This window comes from Diceros bicornis, chromosome 31 (genome assembly GCF_020826845.1).
Source record: "Diceros bicornis minor isolate mBicDic1 chromosome 31, mDicBic1.mat.cur, whole genome shotgun sequence".
Lineage (NCBI taxonomy): Eukaryota > Metazoa > Chordata > Mammalia > Perissodactyla > Rhinocerotidae > Diceros > Diceros bicornis.
Genome location: NC_080770.1, coordinates 10,967,273 through 10,992,829, shown reverse-complemented (window position 1 = coordinate 10,992,829; position 25,557 = coordinate 10,967,273). Strand labels below are relative to the sequence as shown.

Below are 25,557 nucleotides of genomic sequence, written 5' to 3'. Positions count from 1 at the left end.
CGGTTTCCCCCACTGCTCCGCCCACTCAAGGCAGGAGCTCAGGTCTGTGACACAATAAATCTCAGTGGCTCTGGGGAATGGAGACAACTTGTCTGTTCTCTTTGCAGCCTCAGACCCTGAGGGGGAGCCCGATCCTGGGGAGCAGGGAGGGAGGTGGCTGTGGGGAACACCTCACACTGTGGCCCTGGTGACCAGCTGTAGGTCATAGCCTCTTTGCTTGGCTTCCTCCTGCCTCAGGGAGGCTCTGAGACTCATCCTCTTAGGAGCAGAGTCAAGGGCAGAGAGGGCAGGCTCTGCAGAGGGAGGAGGCCCGGCTCCAGGACTTCTGGACGCCTCCAGCCAGCCACTCAGTGCCCCTGGCTCACCTCTCACCTCCCATCCCCCTTAACACTCCTGCTGATGAGGTTAGTGCTTCTACAGGTGTCAGTTTTGCAGGGACAGGGCGACAGCAGGGAAGTGCTAGGTGGAGCTGGGTTACCGGGACAGGAAAAGGCTTTACTTACAACGAAGCTGCACTGTGGAAGAGCGAGACAAGGAAAAAGCCAAGAGTTAATGCCAGGCCAGGGGACGTCCAGGAAAGCAGGCCAGGCTCCCGGCTCTGCCCGAGTCTGCTTGGAGCCTGCACCCTCTCCTGCAGCACCACCATCTACGCTCAGCTCACCCAGCCCTCAACCCCAAAGAGTGAATGAATCCACATGCGTTCCTCACCTTAACCACTCAAACCACGGGGAGTTTGGGGAGGGACAGGCAGGGTGGTGGCCAGCTAGACCAACTCTGCAACCTCCCAGCCCAGGGCCCAAGACCCAGGGGTCACAGTGTGCCGGCAGAGCCTCTAGGCTGCAGTGTAGAGCCCAAGAGGTCAAGACAGTCCCCAAATGTCACGGCTGACCACACTGTAGACAGACCTGATTCAGTTGTGGGAAGGACCCCACAGCACTGGACAGTATGAGAACGCCTTAAGTCACGGTGTCATCTCTACATGGATCTTCCAGCCCTGTCACAGAAGTCGTGAGCCCCGTTGCTCACTATGATGACCCAGAGGCCCCGTGGCAGGTGGAGGCTCCGGTCAGCTGTCCCGGCTGGTGGGAAGACAGTAGGTTGGTAGACTCATGTGTGAGCCCAGGAAAACCCTCAGACTTGAAGAGGTGCCACAGAGTCTCCACTGTGGCCCTTCATCTCCAGTCTAGGGAGCTACAGGTTACCAGAGGGTCCTTTTAAAGTGTCGATATACATGTCCATGTTAGTAAGTCAGAGAAGATCTGAACTTCCTCAGAAAAGTCAGTTTATCCTCTCACAGATTCTTTCACCTGATGTCTGACTCTAAATGAACTCTGCGACGCTCTGAGGTTCACCTGGACTTCTCCATTAGTTCTGGGGCTGCTCCCGTCTCACTTTCACAGACCTCCACCAGGCCCTTCCCTCCTCCTTGCCCCTTCCCTGGTCCTGGGGGAAAGTCTCAACCGAGAGAGCCCGGGGAGTCGGTCTCCTCCGGATCCCCCACGCCTTTCAGGCTGCAGCTTCTGTCGCTGCTGTGGGTCTCCCACTTCCAAAGGCTCCCCGCACTGAGGCCATTCCTGTCGTGTTAGGATCAGGTTGTTTCTTCTTCCTAACCTAAGGGGACTGTTCACGAGGAAGGCTCAGCAGGGTTTGTCACCCTCACTAGTCTTACTTTGACCTTAATACAGGCATTTCCCTCATCACTTCAGAATCCGCCCCTCAACCAAACACTCAGATACTTATTTTTGTTTAATTTTATTTTATTGGGGTCATACTGGCTTACAACATTATGTAAATTTCAGGGGTACATCATTATATTTCAGTTTCTGTATAAACTGCATCATGTTCACCACCAACAGTCCAGTATTTATCCATCACCATACATATGCGCCCCTTTACCCCTTTCGCCCTCCCCCCACCCCCTTCTCCTCCGGCAACCACCAATCTATTCTCCTTATCCATGCGTTTGTTTATCTTCCACATATACTTATTGATCAAGGCAACAAAAGGAGTGACAGACTGCAGAATTTTTCCATTTCTAGATCTAATTGATTAAGCTACGTCTCCGCACCAGGCAACTATACTTTACCTCCAAGCTAGCATCTAGAATACAATCTTCCAGGGGCTTAGGGCAGGTCAGTGATACAGGTGTCGTCAAGATCAATTCCGCAGTGCAGCTTGCCATCCTTGACGGCCGCCCAGGGCATGGATGCAGAGGTCCACTTTACTGCCCAGTCTCCTGCTTTGCTGACTAAGATGACGCCACCCAAACCTTTGAGCCTTGACTTCATATAACCCAAGGAAATGTCAGCAGCCTCTTCTAATGTCTTTCCTGAAAACAAGGAAAGGGGGAGAAACAACACGTTATTGAAAGGAATCTGATGGGAAAACCATTTGCAGTATGAAAAACCAAAGTGAATAATCAAGATCATGGTAAATAATTTCTGTTTGAATGCTTCAAAGAAGGAAGTTCAGCATAACAGGCCCTCCTTGCACTGAGACGGAGCCCTAACACCAGCCTGAGCAGAGCTGCCCTGTCTCCCAGACCCAGACTCACAACTTCTCTACTGATCCTTCTCCCAAGACACACAAGACAAACGGTATTCTATTTGCATCCTCTGCCCATTTGTTGATTGGATTGTTGTTTTTTGTTGTTGTTGAGTTGTATGAGTTCTTTATATATTTTGGATATTAACCCCTTATCAGATATATGATTTGCAAATATCTTCTCCCAGTTGGTGGGCTGACAAACGGTATTGTAAATGCTCTTCTTTCCAGATCCTAACAGAAGATGGGAAGGAGTCAGAACAGTGTTAACCTGAAAATAGTGTTAACCTGAAAGCAACATCTACAGCAAACAAGAAAGGGCTTCATACACTTCTCCATCTATTTACAAACAGCTTCTCTTTACGCATCTTCAGACCGTATGAACTTCTTCTACGTACCTTGTTCTACGTGGAAGAGAGCAAGTCTGGCCAGATTCACCTTCATGATGCTTTCCCCATGCCCCGTCGTTGAAATGGCTCCAATGTCATTGTCAGCATAACCTCCAGATCCTGCTCAAAGAAGGTGACTGGTTCTAACTGAGCATCAACAGTCAAGAAATTCAAACACATACCACAATCTAATGCTACATCCATATTAAATCCCAAAGAGTGCCAAAGTGTAGATGGAGATTAGCAGCCATCACTTGCGATGCACAGGGGGACCAGTAAGCGCCATGTGACTACCCTGCAATCAGGATGAAGGGAACCTCGGGGGTGGGAGGCCTGACCTTTCATGCAGCAACTACAGCAGGACAGCTCTTCCTTTGCCCCAAAGCCTATCTACCCAGCCGGCACAGGGTGGAACACATACACCCCCCACTCACCCACTCCTGGGAATTAGATAAGGTGCTTCAATGTTAATGCAAAGAACACTGCGATCTGTAATGTCTCTATAATAGCAGTACGTCACTTTCATGGCACTCAAATATAAAAACTGCAATTTAAATTCTCAGTTTTCTTCGTTCATTAATTTGAGCTCAGGCCTGGGAAGAGGTTTTGCGTACTTACTTAGTCCTTTGGGAATAAGTCTGCAGATGCTGACACAGGGACTAGAGAGAAGAAAGGGGCACTATGGGGTAGTGTGGGGGTGATTTTAGCATTCCCCATCTCCATCTCCCTCCCAGGCCATCCCAAAGACATGCAATCTAGGAGAGACAGAGAGCCAACTACAAATGCCCTCTCAAAGGAGAGCCCTGAACAACTCCTTCCAGCCCAATTGCCACTCCCAGAAATTCTGAAGCTGCCACCAAGAGGAGGAGGGAAATGAAGAAAGAAAAGGAGAGGGGGCGGAGAACAGAGGATGAGAACTTGAGGACGGAGGAAGGAAGAGGGGGCAGTAGTCATCCATGAAGCCCACCTATACATGGTGTGTCCCCTACTCGGCCAGCCATTTTATTAACGATGCCCCCTGTAGAGGTCGCATAAGCCACGTCTCCTTTGCAGTCCAAGGCCACAGCACCCACAGTTCCCAAGTTTCTGCCAAAAATAAACAGAGATGAGAAACACTCCCACAGGTAACAATGTAACTTAACACCACTCAAATTCCCACATTGTATGTTAATGAAAAATGGGACACATTTTGATTCCAACATTCCCGACTCACAGAAATGGCAAAGCAAGTCTGTTTGCTTTCTACTCCACGTCAGTGAGATTGCTAGACACTCTGTCAGGCCCCGACTTTAAGAGTACATCCATTCCCAGCACCATCATTTTCCAGCTGTGTAACTGACTCAAGTTTTATTCTCTGTCTCACTTTCCCCGTCTACAAAATGATGAGAAAATAATTGAGCACACCTCAACCTTGAGTGTGCATAAGAACCCCCTGGCTCCCCGGCCTCCCCCAGAGGTCCTGAGTCGGTAGGTACAGGGTGGGACCCAAGACCCTGCATTCCTGACAACCTCCCAGGAAACGCCGATGCTGCCTGTCCACAGACCCCCCTTTGACTGTTTCACGGGGCTTGCTGTAAAGATGAAATGTTCATTTTTTCTGTAACATTATAAATTTTCAAGTGAAAAAGTAGAAGAAATTGTACACTAACAGTCATATACCCCCAACTTGGATTCTATAATGAGCTATATTCCAGGCACCGTTGTAAGCGCAGGGACACAGCAGTGAACTCAATGGACAAAGTCCCTTCTCCTGTGCAGCTTGCATTTGGGGCAGAGGATAACAAGGCAATAAAAATTTCAGGTTTAATCAAATAGCAATAAAAACTAAAAGACTACAGCAGATTATGGGGAAAATCATGGTGGGGAGGTGCTGTTTTATATAGGGCCTCTCTGAGGGGCAAGCCATGCCGACTGCCAGGGAAGAATGTTCCCAAAGCAGGAACATGCTTGCCAAGTTCATGGAATTTCAAGAAGGCCACCGTGGGTGGAGAAATAAGGCGAGGGAGAGTGTAGGAGGGTCAGATGGGCAGTGAGCAGCCAGATCACTGCTAGAAGGCTCTGACAGGTGGGTGACCATCCATCCTGGTTACCCAGGACAGTCCTGATTTATGCCTGTTGTCCTGGCTTAATTAATAATGTCCCTTTCATTCTCAAAATTAAATTCCAGTTTCTGTTCTTCTTAAGTTCCAGTTCCTTCTAACAGAAACATGGAGATATGTTCACCCAAAAATGTACAAAAATGTTCACAGCAGTACTATTGGTAAATAACAGCAAACTAAAAATAACACAAATGTTCACCAAAGGTTGAGTAAATAAATTGCAAGATATTCATGAAATGGGATACAGTGCAATGAGAATGAACCATTGCTATGTGCAACAAATGGATGAATCTCAGAAATATAATGATGAAAAAAGGGACCCCAAAAAAGCACAGACTATGATTCCATTTAAATCAAGTTAACAGGCAACACCAATCCACGGTGTTAGCAGTCAGGTAAGTGGTTACTTGGGGGGAGGCTAGTGAATGGAAGGGGGCATGACGGGCAGCTTCTGGCAATGTTCTATTTCTTGATCTGGGTGCTGATTACATGGGTGTGTCCACTGTGAAAACTCATCAAGGAGTACACACATGATCTATGCATTTCTGCATATATGCTGTACTTCTACAAAAAGTTTATCATAAGATAATTATTCTCACTATTGTGTTGACTGAAGGAGACAACAATGGAGATAGAGATGTTACGAGGCTTGAAGAGACGGTGGTTTGTGTTAGGGTGGACCCAGTGGAGAGGGTGAGAAGTAGGCTGGACTTGGGACATTTTGAAGGTCAAGTTGACAGAATTTGCAGGTGGACTGGATGTGAGAGAGAAATCACGAACAACTCTAAGGCTTCTGACCTCAGGAACTGAAAGGATGCAAGGACCATTTACTGAAATGCAGAAGACTACTAGGAACAGATTTTTGTTTTGTTCTTGGTGTGCGTGGAGGGGAACAGGTGGAGAAAGAGTTCAGTTTGGGACAGAAGCCTGAGGTACCTTTCAGGCAATCACACAAAGAAACTGAATCGCAGCTAGAGGTAGCCTGGCATTCAAGGGGCTAGAAAGAGAAATCTGGCATTCTGTTTAGAAGGAACAGGAACCCTATCTTCCATCATACACAAAAATCAACTCCCAATAGCTAAAGACCTAATTATAAAACATAGAACGAAATTCTTCAAGAAAATGTAGGTGACTATATGTCTCAGGGTGGGGGCTACCTTCTAAGTTTCTGGTCTTACAAACTCTACAAGAAGAGGTAGGCTATGTATTTGATTTAAAAAAATTAAAACTTTTATATGGCAAAAATACCACAAGCAAGACTAAAAACAACAGATTTCGAAAAATTTCTTAACAGAGAAGATAGCTTTAGGCCTGACAGGAAATGAAACAACTAAAGAGAAAAAATGATCATAGGACAAAAATAGGCAAATTCATAGAAAGCAATGGGCCATAAATGGAAAACGCTCAAACTTGTTAGTAGTCAGGGAAAAGCAAATTAAAGTGATAATGACATCCTTCTCGTGTGTCAGATAAGGAAAGGGGTCCACCCCTAACATTTCCAAAGGGTTAAAAATGGAGGCCCACACACCAAATGTTTTATATTTAGAAGTTATAAATATGTTCTATCCTCTTATCGTGATAAATGTACTATGGTGTTCATATGACTGAAAGCTGACAAACTACCAATGATGACAATTTAATTACTATGATAAATTACCTTAGATAATATTACTAATTATTTTAATTTGATTATGTAAGTCACAATTGCTTATTATAGTCACTTTCATCATCTCTTAAGCAGTATTTAGATCCATGCAGAATATCTTAGGTTCTCTTTTCAAATTTCAATGCTGGTATATTATAAGAAAACTGAAAATAGCACTTGTTGGATTTTGTTCAAATCTCTCTTCAAACGGCACTGGGCTTTGATTTATAATGAAGAGAAAAACAGCCTCTACCAGAAATTGGTTTCGTAATTATTTGTACATGAATCTTCTCCTTCAGATTAGGCAAATATTTGTTTTCTTGTTTCAATTTCCTTATATTTTACTGGAATGTCATTTTTCTTGTGTATTTCACATGCATTTTTGCTTTTGTTTTTCTAAACTTTAAAAAGAATATTAATCTGGGCCTGCCCCGTGGCTTACCAGTTAAGTGCGCGCACTCCACTACTGGCGGCCCGTGTTCGGATCCCAGGCACACACCAACGCACCACTTCTCCAGCCATGCTGAGGCTGCGTCCCACATACAGCAACTAGAAGGATGCAACTATGACATACAACTATCTACTGGGGCTTTGGGAGAAAAAAAGGAGGAGGATCGGCAATAGATGTTAGCGCAGAGCCATCTTCCTCAGCAAATAGAGGAGGATTAGCATGGATATTAGCTCAGGGCTGATCTTCCTCACAAAAGAAAAAAGAATATTAATCCTTTAAAAAGTGAAATAGCCAAACACATTTTTTCAAAGCTTTTGTTAAGCTTATCAACAGAAATTAACAGTTCATACTACATTACTGTAGATAGCGCAAATTCAAAATTACTTTCACTTCCTGTTAAAGCCCATGACTGCTCTTTGAGGATCTTCTGTGGTTTTGCTTAACTCTTTGTATCTAAATTCAATTTAAGTACTTGAACAGCATTTAGTTGGTACTCCCACCACAGGTCTGAGATTTGTTATAAGGTCCGGTATGAGTTTAATCAAGCTGTTCCATACTTGGGCGTATCTAGAAAATCGTGTACCGGATCCTCTACTGTCCCACAACATCATCACTGTTGGCACAGCGGAGGGCCTGTGTCCTAGAAACAAATTCAAACTGTTAGCTGTTCATCACACAGAACACTTCTGGATTCTTGGCCAAACTTCGTGCTTGTATGCCTTTTATTTACCAACCACGTTAGCTCCATTATCACAGGCTTGCCTTCGACAGTCTTTTAAATGTTAGTTTTTCAACATGTCTTCTGACCATGGTAAATTCTAGCTGAACTGAGTATTTTTTTTAAAAGAATTTTATATATGATTTCATCTCTCGCTTTATTATCCATTAAATTAATCTGTTTGAATTCTCTATCCCAGATAGTGGTCCTTAGCTTCAATATTTTTTGTCCTAATTACATGTTCGGCATTTTACCAAATTTTGAAATACTTTTTACTAAACCTAGAAATTTTCCATTGTTTTTTGTAAACATTGTGTTGGTAGTGCCATGAAAAGCATCATCAGGCTTGCCCAACCATCGGAAATATATTATTCAAGAACACTTTCAAGAACAGTACATCGATGTTTTCCAGCTTTGTCTTTTTCTGGTATTATCATTTGCTGTTTATTCAGTCTTTCCCCCAATTCTAGTAACTGCGTGTGTGATTCTTTGTGACTCGCAATGAAATCTTCCTTTACTAAAGAACATGAAGTTGCAGAGATTTCATCTGAACTGTTCAAGTTGTGGATTTGGCAAGAGTAATATTCTCACTAATTTTCACTGTTGTGATAAATAATTAAATCTTCACTGAACAAGTAATTTGTAATATCCTGTTTGTGAATTTTATGTGAGTCATCCTGGAAGGAGACTGCTTACTTTTACTGTTTTGTTTTTAAAAATGCAAGAAGACCATTTCTTTGAAGATTTTTTGCTTCTTTTTTCCTTTCAGTGTTTTTTTCCTTTCATGAGTTCCTCTTAAGTATTCTTTTTCTACCAAAATCTTGACTTACACTCATTTTCAATAATCTAGGGATTAAAAAGTAAAATGTAATTATATTGAAAGTGTACAAACTTAGAATATATTTTCATGAAAATTAAGAGCAAATCCAAAAAAAGGTAATTTGCAGATATAATTTCAAAGTTAGTTTTTTCTAAAATATACAAAATTATTAATATTAAAGTCAAAATATGAATTATAATTAATGAACACAATATTTTAAATCAAAATTATTTAAAGTCTGAAAATCTTAACATATTTTTGAAAATTTCAATCTTCTAAATATTTTTGTAAGAATAAAACCATTCATAATTCTAATATTCAGTGTCCATTTACTTGCCGACATGGCGAGTTGGTTCTTCACGCAGGTTCCGTCTAGACCTGCGCTGTCCAATACAGCAGCCACTAACTACATGTGGCTACTGAGCACTGGAAACGTGGGCAGTCCACAGTGAGGTGTGCTATAAGTGTAAAATACTTATCTGATTTTTAATATTTAGTATCAAAGAAAGTAAAATATGTAACAATTTTTTATATTGATTACATGTTGAAATGATATTTTGGGTATATTGGGTTAAACACATTATTAATTTCCCTTGTTTGTTTATTTATTTATTTATATATTTATTTTGCAAGGAAGACCAGCCCTGAGCTAACATCTGTGGCCAATCCGCCTCTTTCTGCTAAGGAAGATTGGCCCTGAGGTAACATCGGTGCCCATCTTCCTCTATTTTATGTGGGACGCCTGCCACAGCATAGCTTAATGAGCGCTGCACAGGTCTGACCCTGGGATCCGAACCTGCGACCCCTGGGTCGCCAAAGCAGACTGCAGGAACTTAACTGCTATGCCACTGGGCCAGCACCTGTTTATTTTTTTTTTTTTTTTTGTGAGGAGATCAGCCCTGAGCTAACATCCGCCAATCCTCCTCTTTTTTTGCTGAGGAAGACGGCCCTGGGCTAACATCCGTACCCATCTTCCTCCACTTTATATGGGACGCCGCCACAGCATGGCTTACCAAGCAGTGCGTCGGTGCGCGCCCGGGATCCGAACCAGCGAACCCCGGGCCGCCGCAGCGGAGCGCGCGCACTTAACCGCTTGCGCCACCGGGCCGGCCCCTGTTTATTTTTTTTTTAATGTGGCAATTAGAAAATTTTAAATTACCTATGTGGCTCTCATATTTCTATTGGACAGTGCTGGTCTAGACCAACATACATACAAATTTAAGAGTAGGAGGAATCAGCCCTCACATGCAAGTCTTGCAGATACTGTACTAATTCACAAATACCTCCAGAAGCACAAATTGAAACGTACAGAAAATGGACACTGGGCACTACTCGGAAACAATACTTCGTCATGCAAGAATTTATTTGACAAGTTATTAATTTGTCTTTTTCTCTTCCCTAAGTCCTTCTGCTGTTCGATTCTTCCCCACACTCCAAAGCAGCGTCCATTTCTGACGTCAGCAGGGGCACAATCCATGAACCTTTAGACTCAGGTGCCCTTTGCTTCCCAGACATAGAGCAGGAGATGCAGAGAAGCATTTTGCTGGGGGCTGAATGTTAGTCACAAGAGGGGATGGTGAGGGTTACAGGTCATGCTGTGCCACTGCTGAGTGACAGAGGTGCCCCATGTGTCTGTAATAAACCAACTGTTTTGTGATATGAGGGTCCTCTTAAGTGCAAGGCTCAGGGCAGCAGCCCCTCTTGCTCATATCTAAAAGCAGTACTGGCTGGTGGAGATGCGTGTTTTTGCAGAACTTTTGGAAAGCAATGTGGCAAGACCTATAAAAGCGTACATGAACCATTGACAAAGCAACCCCATTCCTGTGACTCTAGCCTATAGGCACAATAGCACACTTGGTAAGGTTATCAACAGCTATCAACATATGGCCAATCTTATAAAACAGATTCTTAACCTGGGGACACATCAGTATTACCTGGGAAACATTTTCCTAGTACACCTGCCTGGCCTCTCTACCTCAGATCTATTAAATTAGATTCCTTAGGGAAGGGGCTCAGATAGGTATATTTTGAAAAAGCTCCCTAGGAGCTTTTTAGATATTACAAATCTAAAAAAGTATGCAGAGTCAATAGATTATATGCCATTATAAACTCCCAGGCCATATTCAAATTTTATTTTTTAAATTTTGCTTTAAATAAGGGGGGCTTTTATTTGGGATTTTGAAATCTGTAACAAAGAAAACCATAATTCAAACTTATAAGAGTTGTACTGATTTCTCTGCGCTATGAAAGAGTGCTTAAGTAAGTTCACAGGGTACACTAGATCATAGAGAACCTGTTTAGCCTACAGTAGCTCCCCCTTATCTGTGGGGGATACGGTCCAAGACCCCAGTGTATATCTGAAACTGCAAATAGTACTGAATCCTATATGCTGTGTTTTTTCCTACACAAACATACCTATGATAAAGTTTAATTTATAAAATTAGGTATAGTAAGAGATCAACAACAATAATTAGCAATAAGGTTGGCTTTGGCGCCATTATTAAAATGAAGATTACTTGAACACAAGCACTGCAATATCATGATTGTCATTCTGATAACCGAGACAGCTACTAAGAGGCTAACGGGTGGATAGTGTACACAGGGTAGAGACAATGAACAAAGGGATGAATCACCTCTGCGGCAGGACAGAGTGGGATGCCAAGAGATTTCCTCACACTACTCAGAACAGAGAGCAAGTTAAACCTACAAATTGTTTATTTCTTGAATTTTCCATTTGATATTCTCAGACTTTGGTTGACTGGGGGTGGCTGACACTATGGATAGCGAAATTGTAGATAAGGGGGGACTCCTGTACTTAAGATAACAAACTGATCTAGAAGCATCCAGACAGTTAATACATTAAGACAAGGCATTCTCCTATTAAATCATACTGGAGAAGGAACGAAGCCTAATCTGAGTTACTATTCATAGGAATAATAAATGAGGTTAAATTTGAGAATCAAAAGAGTAGTTTTTCACTATTTAGAGTGAATTATTTTGTATGAAAACTGAAACTAACAAGCGATATTAGACTTACTTCTTGTGGATAATCAGATATTTGTCGAACTTTCACAACTGAATGAATCCCAAAAACATGAGCCGCAGATGACACTTACTTGTGAGAGTCTAATTTCTGAGCATCTTTCTCATGCTTCTCCTTTTCTAGGAGTTTTATGTTTCTCTCTGTTACCAGCTGCTTTCCAGGAACCTCTGGAATCCCCATGGCTGCTGCAAACTTTGCTGCCCCTTGGTCAGTGAGAAAGCAATGCGGTGTCTTGAGCCAGAGAGAAATGGAAAAATGGTTAGTTTTTTGAAAACATTAAAATCTTGTTAACTGGTCTAACCATGTAGAAATAATTACTTCTCTCTGACCACAACGCCTCAAAAATGCAAATTTCACTGGCTTGCTTTTCTGGATGTTGAAAAGAGCCTGGCTCTCTGAGTTTTTGTATTTTCGAAAGAACTCAAAAATGATAGACTATTACTAGGAATGCGACTCACATATGATCTTGAAGTTAGGGAACTTAACCCATTTTTACTTAGCACATGCTATTCGAGAATGGGTCTGTTCAGTTTGTATGTGTTATATGTGTTGAGAGAAGGCTGAAGAAAATACAGGAAGATAACATGAAAAAGTAATCACTGGTTAAACAATTACTAGTCAAATTACACTGTCAACAAAGTTAGAATCTTGGTTTATTTGAGAAACTTAAATAACATTGCTTCCGTTCTTGTATATAATTTTAGGAGAACAGTGATCTCAAGTATTTCCCTATAGTCAGACCCCTTGTAGTCAGTGAAGTACACAAGCAACATTCCTTAGGAAAAGGATGCTTTATTACCACATATACCTTTTCCATAACGAGCCGCGCAAGTTTAATGGGATTTGCTACACAGCGGACTGCAGACACGGCTCCTGCAGACAGGTCTTTTCCATTCATGATACTAGCATCCATTTCAACTTCACCATTTATGTTCAACACAGATCCACAACCTAAAACCAAAAAGAAGTTGAAAAACAAGAACTAAGAATTTAGAAATGGGTTCAGTTTCCTCTAAGCTGCCTACTTTAATTCATCCTCTACTCCATCACCAGAGGAATAAATTTTAAAACACAAATCTGACTTGGCACCCCATGACCTACAAAATAAAAAGTATGAAGCCCTTCCTGGTCTGGCCTCTGACTGACTTTTCCAGCTTCGTCTCCTCTCCTTGGCCACACTTTACTGAAATATCAGCTTTCTCTGCAAGTACCATAAGCTCTCATTACTCTGTGATTACTCTTTTACTCCTGCATATTCTGTTCTCTTTATCACTAGCACACTTTCTCCAAATTTCTCTGCCTAGATAATGCCTAGAAGTCTAGCTATTCTTAACCTCTTTGTGCCTGTTTTCTCATCTGTAAAGTGGGATAAGAACAAAGCTCAAGAATATTTGAAGGATTATAAACATATCCAGCACTAACACGGTAAAATTCAACGTATGTGGTATCCAATAAGAAACTACCAGGCACACAAAGAAACAGGAAAATGTGACCTATAATGAAGAGAAAAAAACCCAATCAATAATAACAGACCCAGAAATGACACAGATGATAGAATCAGTAGACAAGGATGTTAAAACAACTGTTATAACGATATTCCATATGTACCAGAATGTGGAGGAAAATATAAAAGGACCTAAATAGAACTTCTAGAGATGAAAAAAAAAGTCTGAAATGAAAAATACACTGGATGGTACTATCACCAGATTAGACACTGCAGCAGAAAAGATTTATAAACTTGAAGACACAGCAATAGAAACTATCCAAAATGAAAACCAAAAAAGACTTAAAAAAGAAAAAAAAAAAAAGAACAGAGCATGACTGAGCTCAAGGATATTTTCAAGAAGCCCAATGTATGTATAATTGGAGGTCCCAAAACGAGAGGTGAGACAGAGGAACAAAAAATATATTTAAGGAAATAATGGATAAAAAATTTTCAGATTTGATGAAAACTATAAATTCACAGATCTGAGAAGCTCAATAAACTCCAAGCAAAAGAAAGATGAAGACAAATACATGCAGGCACACCATTAGGTAGAGAAGCAAAAAGATAAGATTGATAGCATATTTCTGTCAGAAATGATGTAAGCCAGAAGACAGTGGGGCAACATCTTTGAAGCCCTGAAAGAAAAAAACTTGTCATGTTGTAATTCTATACCCAGTGAAAGTATCCTTCAAAAAATGAAAACAAAGACTTTTTTAGACATACAAAACCTGAAAGAATTCATCAATACCAGATGTGCAATACAAGAAATGTTAAAGGGATTTTTTCAGGCAGAAGGACAATGACAGCAGATAGTAATCAGGATCCACACAAAGGAATGAAGAGCACTGGAAATGGCTAACATGTGGATAAGCAGAAATATTTTTCCCTTTATTTTTACAATATCTTTAAAATATAACTGCTTAAAGGAAAAATAATAACAATGTATTGAGCAATTTATAACATACACAGAAATAAAATATATGACAACAATAGCACAAAGGCCAGGAAAGGAGAAACACAGGTATGCTGTTATAGTTTATAGCACTATGCATGAAGTGCTGTATTACTCGAAGGTAGACTGACAAGTGAAAGATGTAGACTATATACTCTAAACCCTTAAAAATAGAAGTCTAGCTACTAGGCCAACAAAGGAGGTAAGACAGAATCATAAACGACATTCAATTATTCCAAATGAAGGCAGAAAAAGAGGAAAATTGAACAATGAATCGATTGGACAAATAGAAAGATGACAGATTTATACCTGCCCTACTAGTAATCACATTAAATGTAAATAGTCTAAACATCCCAATAAAAACCAGAGATTGTCAAATTGTATAAAAAGATAAAACACAATCATATGTTGCCTATAAGAAATCCAATTTAAATGTAAAGACACAAATAGGTTAAAAGTAAAAGAACGGAAAAGTTATACCATGCTACAACGAATCAAATGAAAGCTGGAGCAGCCATATTAATATTGGGCAAAGCATACTTCAGAACAAGGAACATTAAATAATACTAAGGACATTAAGTATTAATAAAGGGACCAATTTACCAAGAAGACAAAAATCTATGCACTGAACAACAGTTTCAGAATACATGCAGCAAAAACTGATAGAACTCAAAGGAAAAATAGACAAATCCACAATTACAATTAAAGATGTCAACACTGCTTTCTCAGTAATAAATAGAGATAGACAGAAAATCAAGATATAGAAGCTGTGAAGAATGTTATCCACCAACTTGACCTTATTGAGATTTACAGAACTTACCATCCAACAACAGCAGAGTACACATTCTTTTTAAGTGCCAATAGGATATTTACCAAGATAGACCACCTTCTGGGCCAAAAAACAAAGCTTACAAAGTTTAAAAGAATGTAAATCACACAAAGTAGGTCCTTTGTTCATAACAGAATTAAATTAAAAATTAGCAATATTTGGAAAACCCACAAATATTTGGAAATTAAGTATTAGACTTCTAAATAACCCATCGTTTAAAGAGGAAGTCACAAGGGAAATTAGAACACATTTTGAACAGAATGAAAATGAAAAGACAACTTGTAAAAACCTGTAGGATGCAATCAAAGCAGTACTCAAGAGTAAAATTTAAAGGACTAAATGCTTGAATTCGAAAAGAACGATCTCAAATTAACAACCTAGGAGGAAAAAGAAAGGCAAATTACTCCCAAAGCAAGCTGAAGAAAGGAGAGAATAACGATAAATCAGTGAGATTCAGAACAGAAAAACAGCAAAAGAAAAAACAAGAAAATCCACAAAAGTCTCCCCAAACCAAAAGCTAGTTCCCTGAAGCTCTCTCAAAGAAAGAGATAAGCTGAACAGTCCCATGCCTATTAAAGAAAATGATTTTACATAAAAACTTTCCTTCAAAATGAAACAAAAAACAAACTCCAGCCCCAGATGGCTTCACTGGCAAATTCTACCAAATATCTACAAAGAAATAATACCAATTTTATACAAAATCTTCAAGAAAAACAGAAAAGGACGGAACAGATCCCAATTCATATGAAGCCAGCATTACCCTCTTATTAAAACTAGACAGATATTATAAGAAAAACTACAGACCAGTATTCCTCATGAATACAGATGCAAAATCCTCAAGAAAACACTATCAAATCAAACCCAGCAATATAGGAAAAAGATAACGCAATACAACAAAGTGGTGTTAATCCCAGGGATGCACACTTGCTTCAAACCTCAAAAATGAATGAATCAATGAAAAGATATTCCGTGCTCTTGGATTGGAAGAATTAACATAGTTAAGATGTCCATACTTCCTAAAGCCATCTATAGATTCAATGCAATCCCTATCAAAGTTCCAACAACATTTTTCACAGAAATAGAACAAAGAATCCTAAAATTCATATGGAACAACAAAAGACCCCGAATAGCTAAAGGAATCCTGAGAAAAAAGAACAAAGCTGGAGGTATCACACTCCCTGATTTCAAAATATACTACAAAGCTATAGTAACCAAAACAGCATGGTACTGGCACAAAAACAGACACACAGATCAATGGAATAGAATAGAAAGCCCAGAAATAAACCCACACATCTATGGACAGCTAATCTTTGACAAAGGAGCCAAGAACATACAATGGGGAAAAGAAAGTCTCTTTAACAAATGGTGTTGGGAAAACTGGATAGCCACGTGCAAAAAAATGAAAGCAGACCCTTACCTTACACCATACACAAAAATTAACTCCAAATGGATTAAAGACTTGAATGTAAGACCTGAAACTGTGAAACTTCTAGAAGAAAACATAGGCAGTACGCTCTTCGACATCAGTCTTAGCAACATCTTTTCAAACACCATGTCTGACCAGGCAAGAGAAACAATAGAAAAAATAAACAAATGGGACTACATCAAACTAAAAAGGTTCTGCACAGCAAAGGAAACCATCAACAAAACGAAAAGACAACCTAACAATTGGGAGAAGATATTTGCAAACCATACATCTGATAAGGGCTTAATCTCCAAAATATATAAAGAACTCATGCATCTCAACAACAAAAAAACTACCAACTCAATTTAAAAATGGGCAAAAGACCTGAACAGACATTTCTCCAAAGAAGATATACAGATGGCCAACAGACACATGAAAAGATGTTCAAAATCACTAACTATCAGGGAAATGCAAATCAAAACTACAATGAGATATCACCTCACGCCCGTCAGAATGGCTATAATTAACAAGACAGGAAACAACATGTGTTGGAGAGGATGTGGAGAGAAGGGAAGTCTCATACACTGCTGGTGGGAGTGCAAACTGGTGCAGCCACTATGGAAAACAGTATGGAGATTCCTCAAAAAATCAAGGATAGAACTACCATATGATCCAGCTATTCCACTGTTGGGTATTTATCCAAAGAACTTGAAAACACCAATTTGTAAAGGTACATGCACCCCTGTGTTCACTGCAGCATTATTCACAATAGCCAAGACTTGGAAGCAACCTAAGTGCCCATCAAGGGACGAATGGATAAAGAGGCTGTGGTATATATACACAATGGAATACTACTCAGCCATAAGAAACGATGAAATCCAGCCATTTGTGACAACGTGGATGGACATTGAGGGTATAATGCAAAGTGAAATAAGTCAGAAGGAGAAGGTCAAATACCGTATGATTTCCCTCATTAGTAGTAGATAATAACAACAATAAACAAACACATAGGGACAGAGATTGGATTGGTGGTTACCAGAGGGGAAGGGGGGAGGGAGGAGGGTGAAAGGGATAATTCGGTACATGTGTGTGGTGATGGGTTGTAATTAGTATTTTGGTGGTGAACATGATGTAATCTATGCAGGAATAGAAGTATAATGATGTACACCTGAAATTTATACAATGTTATAAACCAATGTTACTACAATAAACAAAAAATTAAAAAAAAAAAATGAATGAATCAATATTCCCCTATCAAAAGACAAAAGAAAAACCATATGGTTATCTCAATAGATGCAGAACAAGGATTTGATAAAATTCAACATCCATTCATGACAGAAAAAATCTCAGGAAACTAAGAATAATGGAAGCTCCTCAACCTGAAGAAGGGCATCTGTAAAATCCTACAACCAACATCATACTTAATGGTGCGAGACAGAGCTTTCCCTCTAAGGTTGGAAAAAATGCAACGATGTTTGCTCTCACACTTCTATTCAACGTAATATTGGATGGTCTAGCCAGTGCAATAAGGCAAGGAAAAGAAACAAAAGGCATAAAGATTGCAGATGACACTTATTACATAGCTACAATAATCAAGACAGTGTGGTGCCAGCAAAAAAAAACAGACAAACAGACCAATGGAACAGAACAGAGAGCCCAGAAACAGACCCACATAAACATAGAGTAAACTGATCTCTGACAAAGGAGCTGGGATACTGTGATTTATAATAAATGTATATTTTGGTCTTTGTCCACTGTTCCTGGCTCACAGCTCCCCAAACTTTGGAATTTCCTAAGTGACAAGAGCAATGGGAGCATCTTTTGTTATAATATTTGGTTTTTTGTCCTCAGTTCCTGAAACCACTTCAGAGCCATAAAGGTGAAATGGGTGTCTTGTTATTCATAACAAGCCCCTTTCCACCACAACTGGGTTTATGTTAATGAGGTGACTTTTGGGAATCCCCTAAAGATGGGGGGCTGGTTGCCATGGGAACCAATTATGATTTAAGGGTTGGAACTCTGAGCCCCACTCCCTGATTTCCAGGGAGGGGAGAGAGGCTGGAGGTTGAACCAACCACCAATTGCCAATGATTTAATCAATCGTGCCTAAGTAATGAGGCCTCCCTAAAACCCAAAAGGATCAGGTTCAGAGAGCTTCCAGGGTGGTGAACCAGAACACTTCCATGTGCCACCATGCCAGGGCCCAAACTCCACAGGGAAAGAGGACCTCGCCCTGTTTATCTCTTCATCTGGCTGTTGATTCGTATCCTTTAATACCCTCTGTAATACTGTCAACCGGTAATCTAGTGAGTAAACTGGTTTCCTGAGTTCTGTGAGCTGCTCTAGTAAATTAATCAAACCCAAGAAGAGGGTCATGGGAACCTCTGATTTATAGCTAGTCTGTTAGAAGCACAGGTTATAACCTGGACTTGCAGTTGGCATCTGAAGTGGAGGGCAGTCTTGTGGGACTGAGCCCTTAACCTGTGGAATCGGATGCTATCTCTGGGTAAACAGTGTCAGAACTGAGCTGAATTACAGGACACCCAGCTGGTGTCTGAGAACTGCTTGTGGGTATGGAAAAGCCCACACACAACTGGGTGCAGAATCTTAGGAACAAAGGCAATACAATGGAGCAAAGATAAGTCTTTTCAACAAATGGTGCTGGAACAACTGGACATCCGTATGCAAAAAAACAGAAGTAGATACAGAGCTTATACCCTTCTCAAAAATTAACTCAAAACGGATCAAGGACCTAAATGTAAAACACAAAACGATAAAACTAGATGATAACAGAGGAGAAAAATCTAGACGACCTTGGGTTTGGTTTTTTAGATGCAACACCAAAGGCATGAACCACGAAAGAAAAAATTAAGGTGAACTTTGTTAAAATGAAAAATTTCTGCCCTACGAAAGACACCATCAAGAGAATGAAAAGACAAGCCATAGATGGGGAGAAAGTATTTGTAAAAGACATATCTGATAAAAGACTGCTATCCAAAATGTGCAAAGAACTGCTAACACTTAACAATAAGAAAACAAATGACCTGAGTAGAAAATGAGTCAAAGACCTTAAGAGACACCACCAAAGACGGCAAATGAGTGTACAAAAAAAATTCAATTGTATATTCATATACTAGCAACAAACAATTGGTAAATGAAATTTTAAAAAGTACTATTTACAATAGCACCAAAACACAGGAAATAATTAGGTATAAATCAAACAAAATATAAGATTTATCTGCTGAAAACTACAAAACACTGATGAAAGAAACCAAAGACCTAAATAAATGGAAGTATATACTGCGTTCGTGGATTAGAAGGCTCAGCATTGTTAAGATTCCAATTCTTTCCAAACTGATCTATAGATTCAATACAATCCCAATAAAAATTCTAGCAGAATCGTTTTGTAGAAATTGACAAGGTGATTTTCAAATTTGTGGGAAAGGCAAAGGGACTAGAATAGCCAAAACAATCATGGAAAAAAATAGAGTTGAAAGATTCTTTACTACTTGATTTTAAGACAAAACAAAAAACTATGGTAATCAAGACAGTGTAGTATTGGAGAAAGAATACACACATAGATGAATGGAACAGAACAGAGTCCAGAAACAGACCCATAAAGTCAACTGATTATCAACAAAGGTCAAAGGGCAAGTCAATTGAGAAAGGATTGCCTTTTCAACAATTGGTGCTGGAACACTTACCTAAAAACTGAACCTTGGAACTGTTCACTAAAAAAGGGAAATTTTACTATACACAAATGGCACTTAAAAAAAAAATCCGTTAAAGTGGTATGGTATTAGGCTAGTGGATTCTAAACCTGGTTGTACTCAGAACCACCTGGAAATCTTCAAAACAACCAAAAAATTCCTAGACTCCATCACAGATTTTTATCTTAACAGATGTTACATTATAAGGAGTTCAGGAAAAAGGTGGATAAATTAAAATCCTATTATCTCAAAGACTCTTTGAACAGCTTATAAAGTTGTTAGTAGGGAGAATAAATTAACTATTTAAAGTTCTGTGTTACCATTGCTCAATTCCAGTGAAAGCAAAGGGTCATCATTTGGTTCCCAATCTAAGCAAGTCTTTAAAGAATATTTCTAGCATTCAAACCTAGAAGTTCAATTTTTACAGTACTGGTTTCTAATAAACAAACTACTTTTTAACAAACTAAGTATTATGAAACAAGCTTTAAACATAAAGTGAAATCCATACTGAAATGTGAATACAATGTAAACAATGTTATTACAAACACTCATATAAGCTGTGTTATGAATACTAATTATTGCCACTTAATAACTATCGGGAGTCAGCTTTTTGTATGAAGTTCCCAAATAGTTCTTCTAGAGGATTACTGCAGAGGCTGCCGGAAATACTGTTTGCTTGTATTGATCTCAGCTGGGAAAAGCAAATGGAAAACAGAGCTAAACTTAGACAGTAAGCTGTTAAAAGTCCACTTTTCCCCCCAAATCTTTGATATCCTTCTTTTCAGCCCTACTTTCTTCTTCCTCAACGGGTGAATAGCAGACATCTGGGAAATCAGAAGGGAGGCGCTCAGAAGGCTCTGGGGACAGAGCAAAGAAACGAGACTTAGCTGCTCAGTTCCCTAATCCATACTTCCCAATTCATGCAGATGACTGATCTGTTAGAGAAGGTAGGAGACCAGAAGGACCTGGCCAAATGAAGGTCCTGAGTGAAAAAGAGGGGGGTTGTCATCCAAAAGGCCCCAAGTTATAACAGGCAAACTGTTTAATAAGCCCGGACTGAAACAGCGGGCTGCTCCCCCTGCTGGCAGGGGAGAGCATGTAGTAAGTTCTGGCTCAACAAACAGCCACAAAAATGCAGTTATGCCGCACTCTACCGTCAGACACACTTATGCAATTTTTCTTAAGTGTTAAAGAATGCTTAGCAGAGGCAAGGGGACAGAAAAATACTCCGTAAATATCTGATGACTAATAAGTTAAGATTTCCTGAAATTCTTTTCCCTGACAGATGTTGGGTGGGTGGTGTAATTCCAAGAAGTACTTTAATCCCTAGGTTTTAGGTTTTCTATTTTACAATAAAAAGGAACTGAGTGTCTTTCAGCAAGTTCCTTAACCCTTTTGTGCCTTAGTTTTCTCATCTGAGAAACAAGCATGATAATTATACCTAACTGACAGGACTACAGTGCAGATTAAATGAGTTAATCACACAAATTTCTTAGACCACTGTGTAGTACACGGTACACAGAAGATGCTCATAGTAGTTACGATGATTATTACTCTAAAAAAGGATTGACTGAGTGAAACAAGCCAAACACAAAAGAATACACTCTCATGACTGCATTTATATGAAATTCTAGAGAATGCAAATTAATCTATAGTGACAGAAGCAGATCAGTGGATGCCTGGTGCTGGGGATGAAGGGGGGATTAACTGCAAAGTCCCGCGAAGGAACTTTTGGGGGTGATGGAAATGTTTTACATCTTGGTTGCAGTGTGGTTACACAGGTATATACATTTTTCAAAACTTAAAATGGGTACACTTTATGGTATGTAGTCTATCCCATCTCCCACAAAAAGATGTAATAAAAGAGCCTCTTAGTATGTGAATTCTAGGAAGTAGGTTAAAGAAAAAAGGGTGAATTAATGGGCTTTAAAATTCTTTAAAACAACTTAGTCAACAAGCAAAAGGAGAAAAATCAGATCTCTTCAGCATATTAAGTTTTACCACAAAGCTGATTAGATTCATTGACACTTTAGAAAAGTTCTATTTATTTTTCAGGGAGACGCTTAAGCTGATTAGGCATCGTTTACTAGCTGCAGGGCAAATTTACCCGCGTTGAACTCCGGATCATCTTCCAGGACGGTCACGGCTCCTTCCACCGCGTCAAGTGCGCTCCCTCCCCCCTTGAGGATGTTGTAACCAACGGTGGCGGCTCTGACAATGCCCTGGCGCACCTGCTCTGTCCGGTCCTTGTCGACAAGGTCGATTGCGCCACCGTGGACCACGAGCACAGGATTCATGCCAACGGATCCTAGGGATCAGGAAGATGAAAGCGTCATTGCAAACCGATCCAAGAAAATCGCACCGGGCATCATCTCCTTGGGACACTCCCTTGGGGACAAGGTCCAGTTTCTGCTCCGCGAGACCGAGGGGATAGGCAGGAGAAGAGATGGCTGGGTTTGAACTTTGCAAGAAAATCCCAGAGTGCCTCCCTGGCGTCTCATGTGTCGTCGTCCCCACCCCCCCCACCCCCCCACCCCCGCCTCAAGGAGGTGGTGGGGGCTCCGGGATCCAGAGCCCATGCCCCCTCCTCCAGGCTGCCATCTAGCCTCAGTTTCCCCTGAGAACCCTGGCTCCTGTCTGGCGCTGAGCCACTGGCCAGGAAACCGAGAACGAAAGAGTGAAAAATGGTCCCTAGAGCAAAAACTTGGAGTGAGAAAAGCTTTGCTAACTGCAGCTGTGCATACTCAACACAATCAACTGATGTTTAAAACTAACCCGGTCTTTCCGTCCCCTGTTAGTATACATGAGGGAGCTGTTTTTCCCAGGAAGTTAAGGTCCAGAGTCAAGATACAGTCTCACAAGACCAAAGGTAGGCTGAAGATAAAAACTAACCAGAAAAGTCCAGACAGGCAAGGGAAAAGAAATTCAGTCTTCAAAGCCGAACGCAGGCTAGTGGGAAGGCGCCAACCAGCAAGGTCACATGGCTCTTCCTCCCCTACCTAAAACCTCAAATAAAAACCCCTACCGTTTTCCCTTCGAGGAGGTGGATTTAAGTTTTAACTTCCTCTACATGTCTGGCTGCCTTTCGATAATAACGCTCGTTCCTTCCCACAAGCCTGAGTTCCCGTTATCTACCCTCCTGCACCGTGGTTAAATGAACCTGTGTTTGAGTTCGACAACAGCTTCTGCTCCATCCGCTCAAAGAAAGAGGCAGAATTCACAGCCTCAAGCAGTCTCCGGAGACGGAGGGGATGGAGAGAAAGTGGTGACTGTGTTTGAACTTCGCTCTAAAAGCCCAGAGCGGTCCCCTGGTGTCTCGCGTGCTCCCCGCCTCCTCCGGGACCCGGAGCCCACGCCCCCTCCTCCGGGCTGCCATCCAGCCTCAGTTTCCCCGGAGAACCCTGGCTCCCGCCCCGTGCTGAGCCAATGGCCGAGGGGGAACGGGGATGGAGCTCGGAGCCAGCGCTCCAGCCCTCGTCCCGGGCTCCACGTCCGGCCTCGGTTTCCCCGGAGACGTGTCCCCCGCTCCCATCCCCGCCGAGGGGCCCGGGGCGGTCTGAGGGCTGGACCTCGTCAGCACCCCCCGGCACCGGGGCGGGTGCTTCCCGGGTCTCGGGCGGCTGCTCCGGTAGGGCCGTCCACTTACCGAGGACGCCGCGGAAGGCGGACTCCCAGCTGGTATCCTAACCCGCACAGCCCACACCCCCGGCGAGGCAGTCCCGGAACCCGCTCGGCTCGCAACAGCTCGGTTCTCAATGGCTCTGCGCCTGCGCACGAGGGCGGGGCCGCCGCGCAGAATTACCGTAAAGCCCGCCGAACGGCCTCCGCACAGAATTACCGTAAAGCCCCGCCGCTCGGCCGCCGCGCAACATCTAGCACGTCTGCCGGGGTGTGCACTCCTGGACTGGCACTAGCTGTCTACCTCCCAGAACAGGGGCTGTGCTGGCCCTCCACCCACGCGAGCATCGTAATGGGGTGAGGGGAACCCCTGTTCCTCCTTATGAGGCTGGGCGGGTTGGTGGTGTTGGTGGCAAGATGGGTAATTCCATGTGCCACGGTTTTGTAACTGAAAAATTGAAAAGCAACGCTGCACGCACTAAAATCCTTACTCTGCCCGAGATGCTTTGCAGGCTTGCTAGCGTGGGGGATCAGAATTTGCCGCCCCAAAATGTGTCTCTTTGGCTTGATTATTTTTAAGCACAAAAGACTCTGAAAGAAACTTTGACCTTTCCCCTAACTACCTAAAAGAATTTAAGGTAAAAGGCCTCTCATAAGTTAGGCCATGGGGGTAGATAAGTTTGGACATGATAGACTGGGGGGATCCTTGCTAAGCACATTTTTATATCAAAGTTCTCTCTCTCAGGTGGCTTTGTCCATAGGCAGCCAAGCAAATATTTTATGAAACATTTGCTTTTCGATCTCCATGTAAATTGCTTTCCTCCCCTTTGAACTCCCAAACCACTACTCCCAACATACCCATTTGTCTTTAGCAGAAGATGGTATTGAAGGTAGTGGTTTCCACTATTTTGGCAAGTTACTCAGTTTTCTTGGGTTTCTCCCACGGGGACATGTCATTAGCTTTGTTGGATTTTCTCCTGTTATTCTGTCTCACATCAATTTAATTGTTAGATCAGCCAGAAGGACCCAGAGACTAAAGGAATTGTCTTCCTCTGCTACAGTTTGGCAAGGAGGATGGGAGAAAACTTAACTGGCTAGACACTGCTCGTTGTGGTGTGGGACTACTGCAGCTGAGAGATCCTGGACCCCTGACAAGAGCCAGCAGGAGATAATAGTTCTTACCACGTCAGTCTCCCGGATCTTTGCCTGCAGGGTCCAATGGAAGCGAGAGTGGTGATTATTTTTTCCTTTTCTAAATTTAGATTAGCAGGAGAAAATATTGGTGACACTAGCTCCTTGGCCTCAGTGGCTCTGGGAAATTTGGTTTGAGTACTCATTGGTTTATTGATCCTTGTCCTCCAAGGGATGATCACTATTTTTCCTTGTCTCTGTCTTTTTGTCATTTGTCATGAAGTTTTTCCTATTGTCTTGTTCTATGTCTTGACAACTTGGCTTTGTGACCTCTCTGGTCTCCACCATCTGGAGGATGCATGTACAGGCATGCATCTTGGCGGCCAGTCAAATGAACTGTGGTTCCAAGATGCACTCTCTTTGTCTGGCTGTGTCACCTCTCAGGGGACATAAGGGGTCCCAGTCCATGGGGCCTTTATCATCTCAACCTTCATTGCTTGTTAGTGCACTCTGCCTGCGCAACAAAGTCCTTTACTTTCTTAGACTATTTTTGGGAGTGAACTTTCTGGATCTTGTGAGAGCTGCTGCTTTTGCACTCTTTTTTGGGGATGCTTCTTGCATCCATGGGTAAGCCATACAAGGCTTATTGGTTTGAGTTGCTATTAAGATCCTACTCATCAGTGGCCAATGAATCATTTAAATTAGAAAAACTTCTAA

The 25,557-nt window shown here is 41.6% G+C and overlaps 1 protein-coding gene across 3 annotated transcripts; it reads right to left on the bottom strand.

The window, feature by feature from the left end:
• Positions 1 to 1,482: 1,482 nt before the first annotated feature.
• LOC131394962 (isoaspartyl peptidase/L-asparaginase-like) lies at positions 1,483 to 23,834 on the bottom strand. Of its 3 annotated transcripts, XM_058526680.1 has the most exons (8): positions 23,738 to 23,834; positions 22,199 to 22,399; positions 12,518 to 12,660; positions 11,783 to 11,940; positions 3,901 to 4,019; positions 2,943 to 3,053; positions 2,087 to 2,329; positions 1,483 to 1,611 (listed from the first exon to the last, which is right to left on the bottom strand). In XM_058526680.1, exons 2-7 carry the CDS (start codon positions 22,386 to 22,388, stop codon positions 2,124 to 2,126), a joined length of 927 nt encoding a protein of 308 aa, XP_058382663.1. In that variant the 5' UTR covers positions 22,389 to 22,399; positions 23,738 to 23,834; the 3' UTR covers positions 1,483 to 1,611; positions 2,087 to 2,123. The 3 variants fall into 3 exon arrangements, with proteins under 3 accessions (XP_058382663.1, XP_058382664.1, XP_058382662.1); XM_058526679.1 differs by lacking the exon at positions 1,483 to 1,611 and having other exon boundaries at positions 1,733 to 2,329; XM_058526681.1 differs by lacking the exons at positions 1,483 to 1,611; positions 23,738 to 23,834 and having other exon boundaries at positions 1,732 to 2,329; positions 22,199 to 22,394.
• Between the last annotated feature and the right edge of the window lie 1,723 nt (positions 23,835 to 25,557).

What these genes read in the sequence shown, in the direction of transcription:
- LOC131394962 (XM_058526680.1), bottom strand. Translation starts at nt 22,388, where the DNA reads ATGAATCCTGTGCTCGTGGTCCACGGTGGCGCAATCGACCTTGTCGAC. An exon ending in TGATCCGGAGTTCAACGCGG is followed by an intron (nt 12,661 to 22,198) that starts GTAAATTTGCCC and finishes TTTTGGTTTTAG; the next exon opens with GTTGTGGATCTGTGTTGAAC. An exon ending in CGCGGCTCGTTATGGAAAAG is followed by an intron (nt 11,941 to 12,517) that starts GTATATGTGGTA and finishes CTCTGGCTCAAG; the next exon opens with ACACCGCATTGCTTTCTCAC.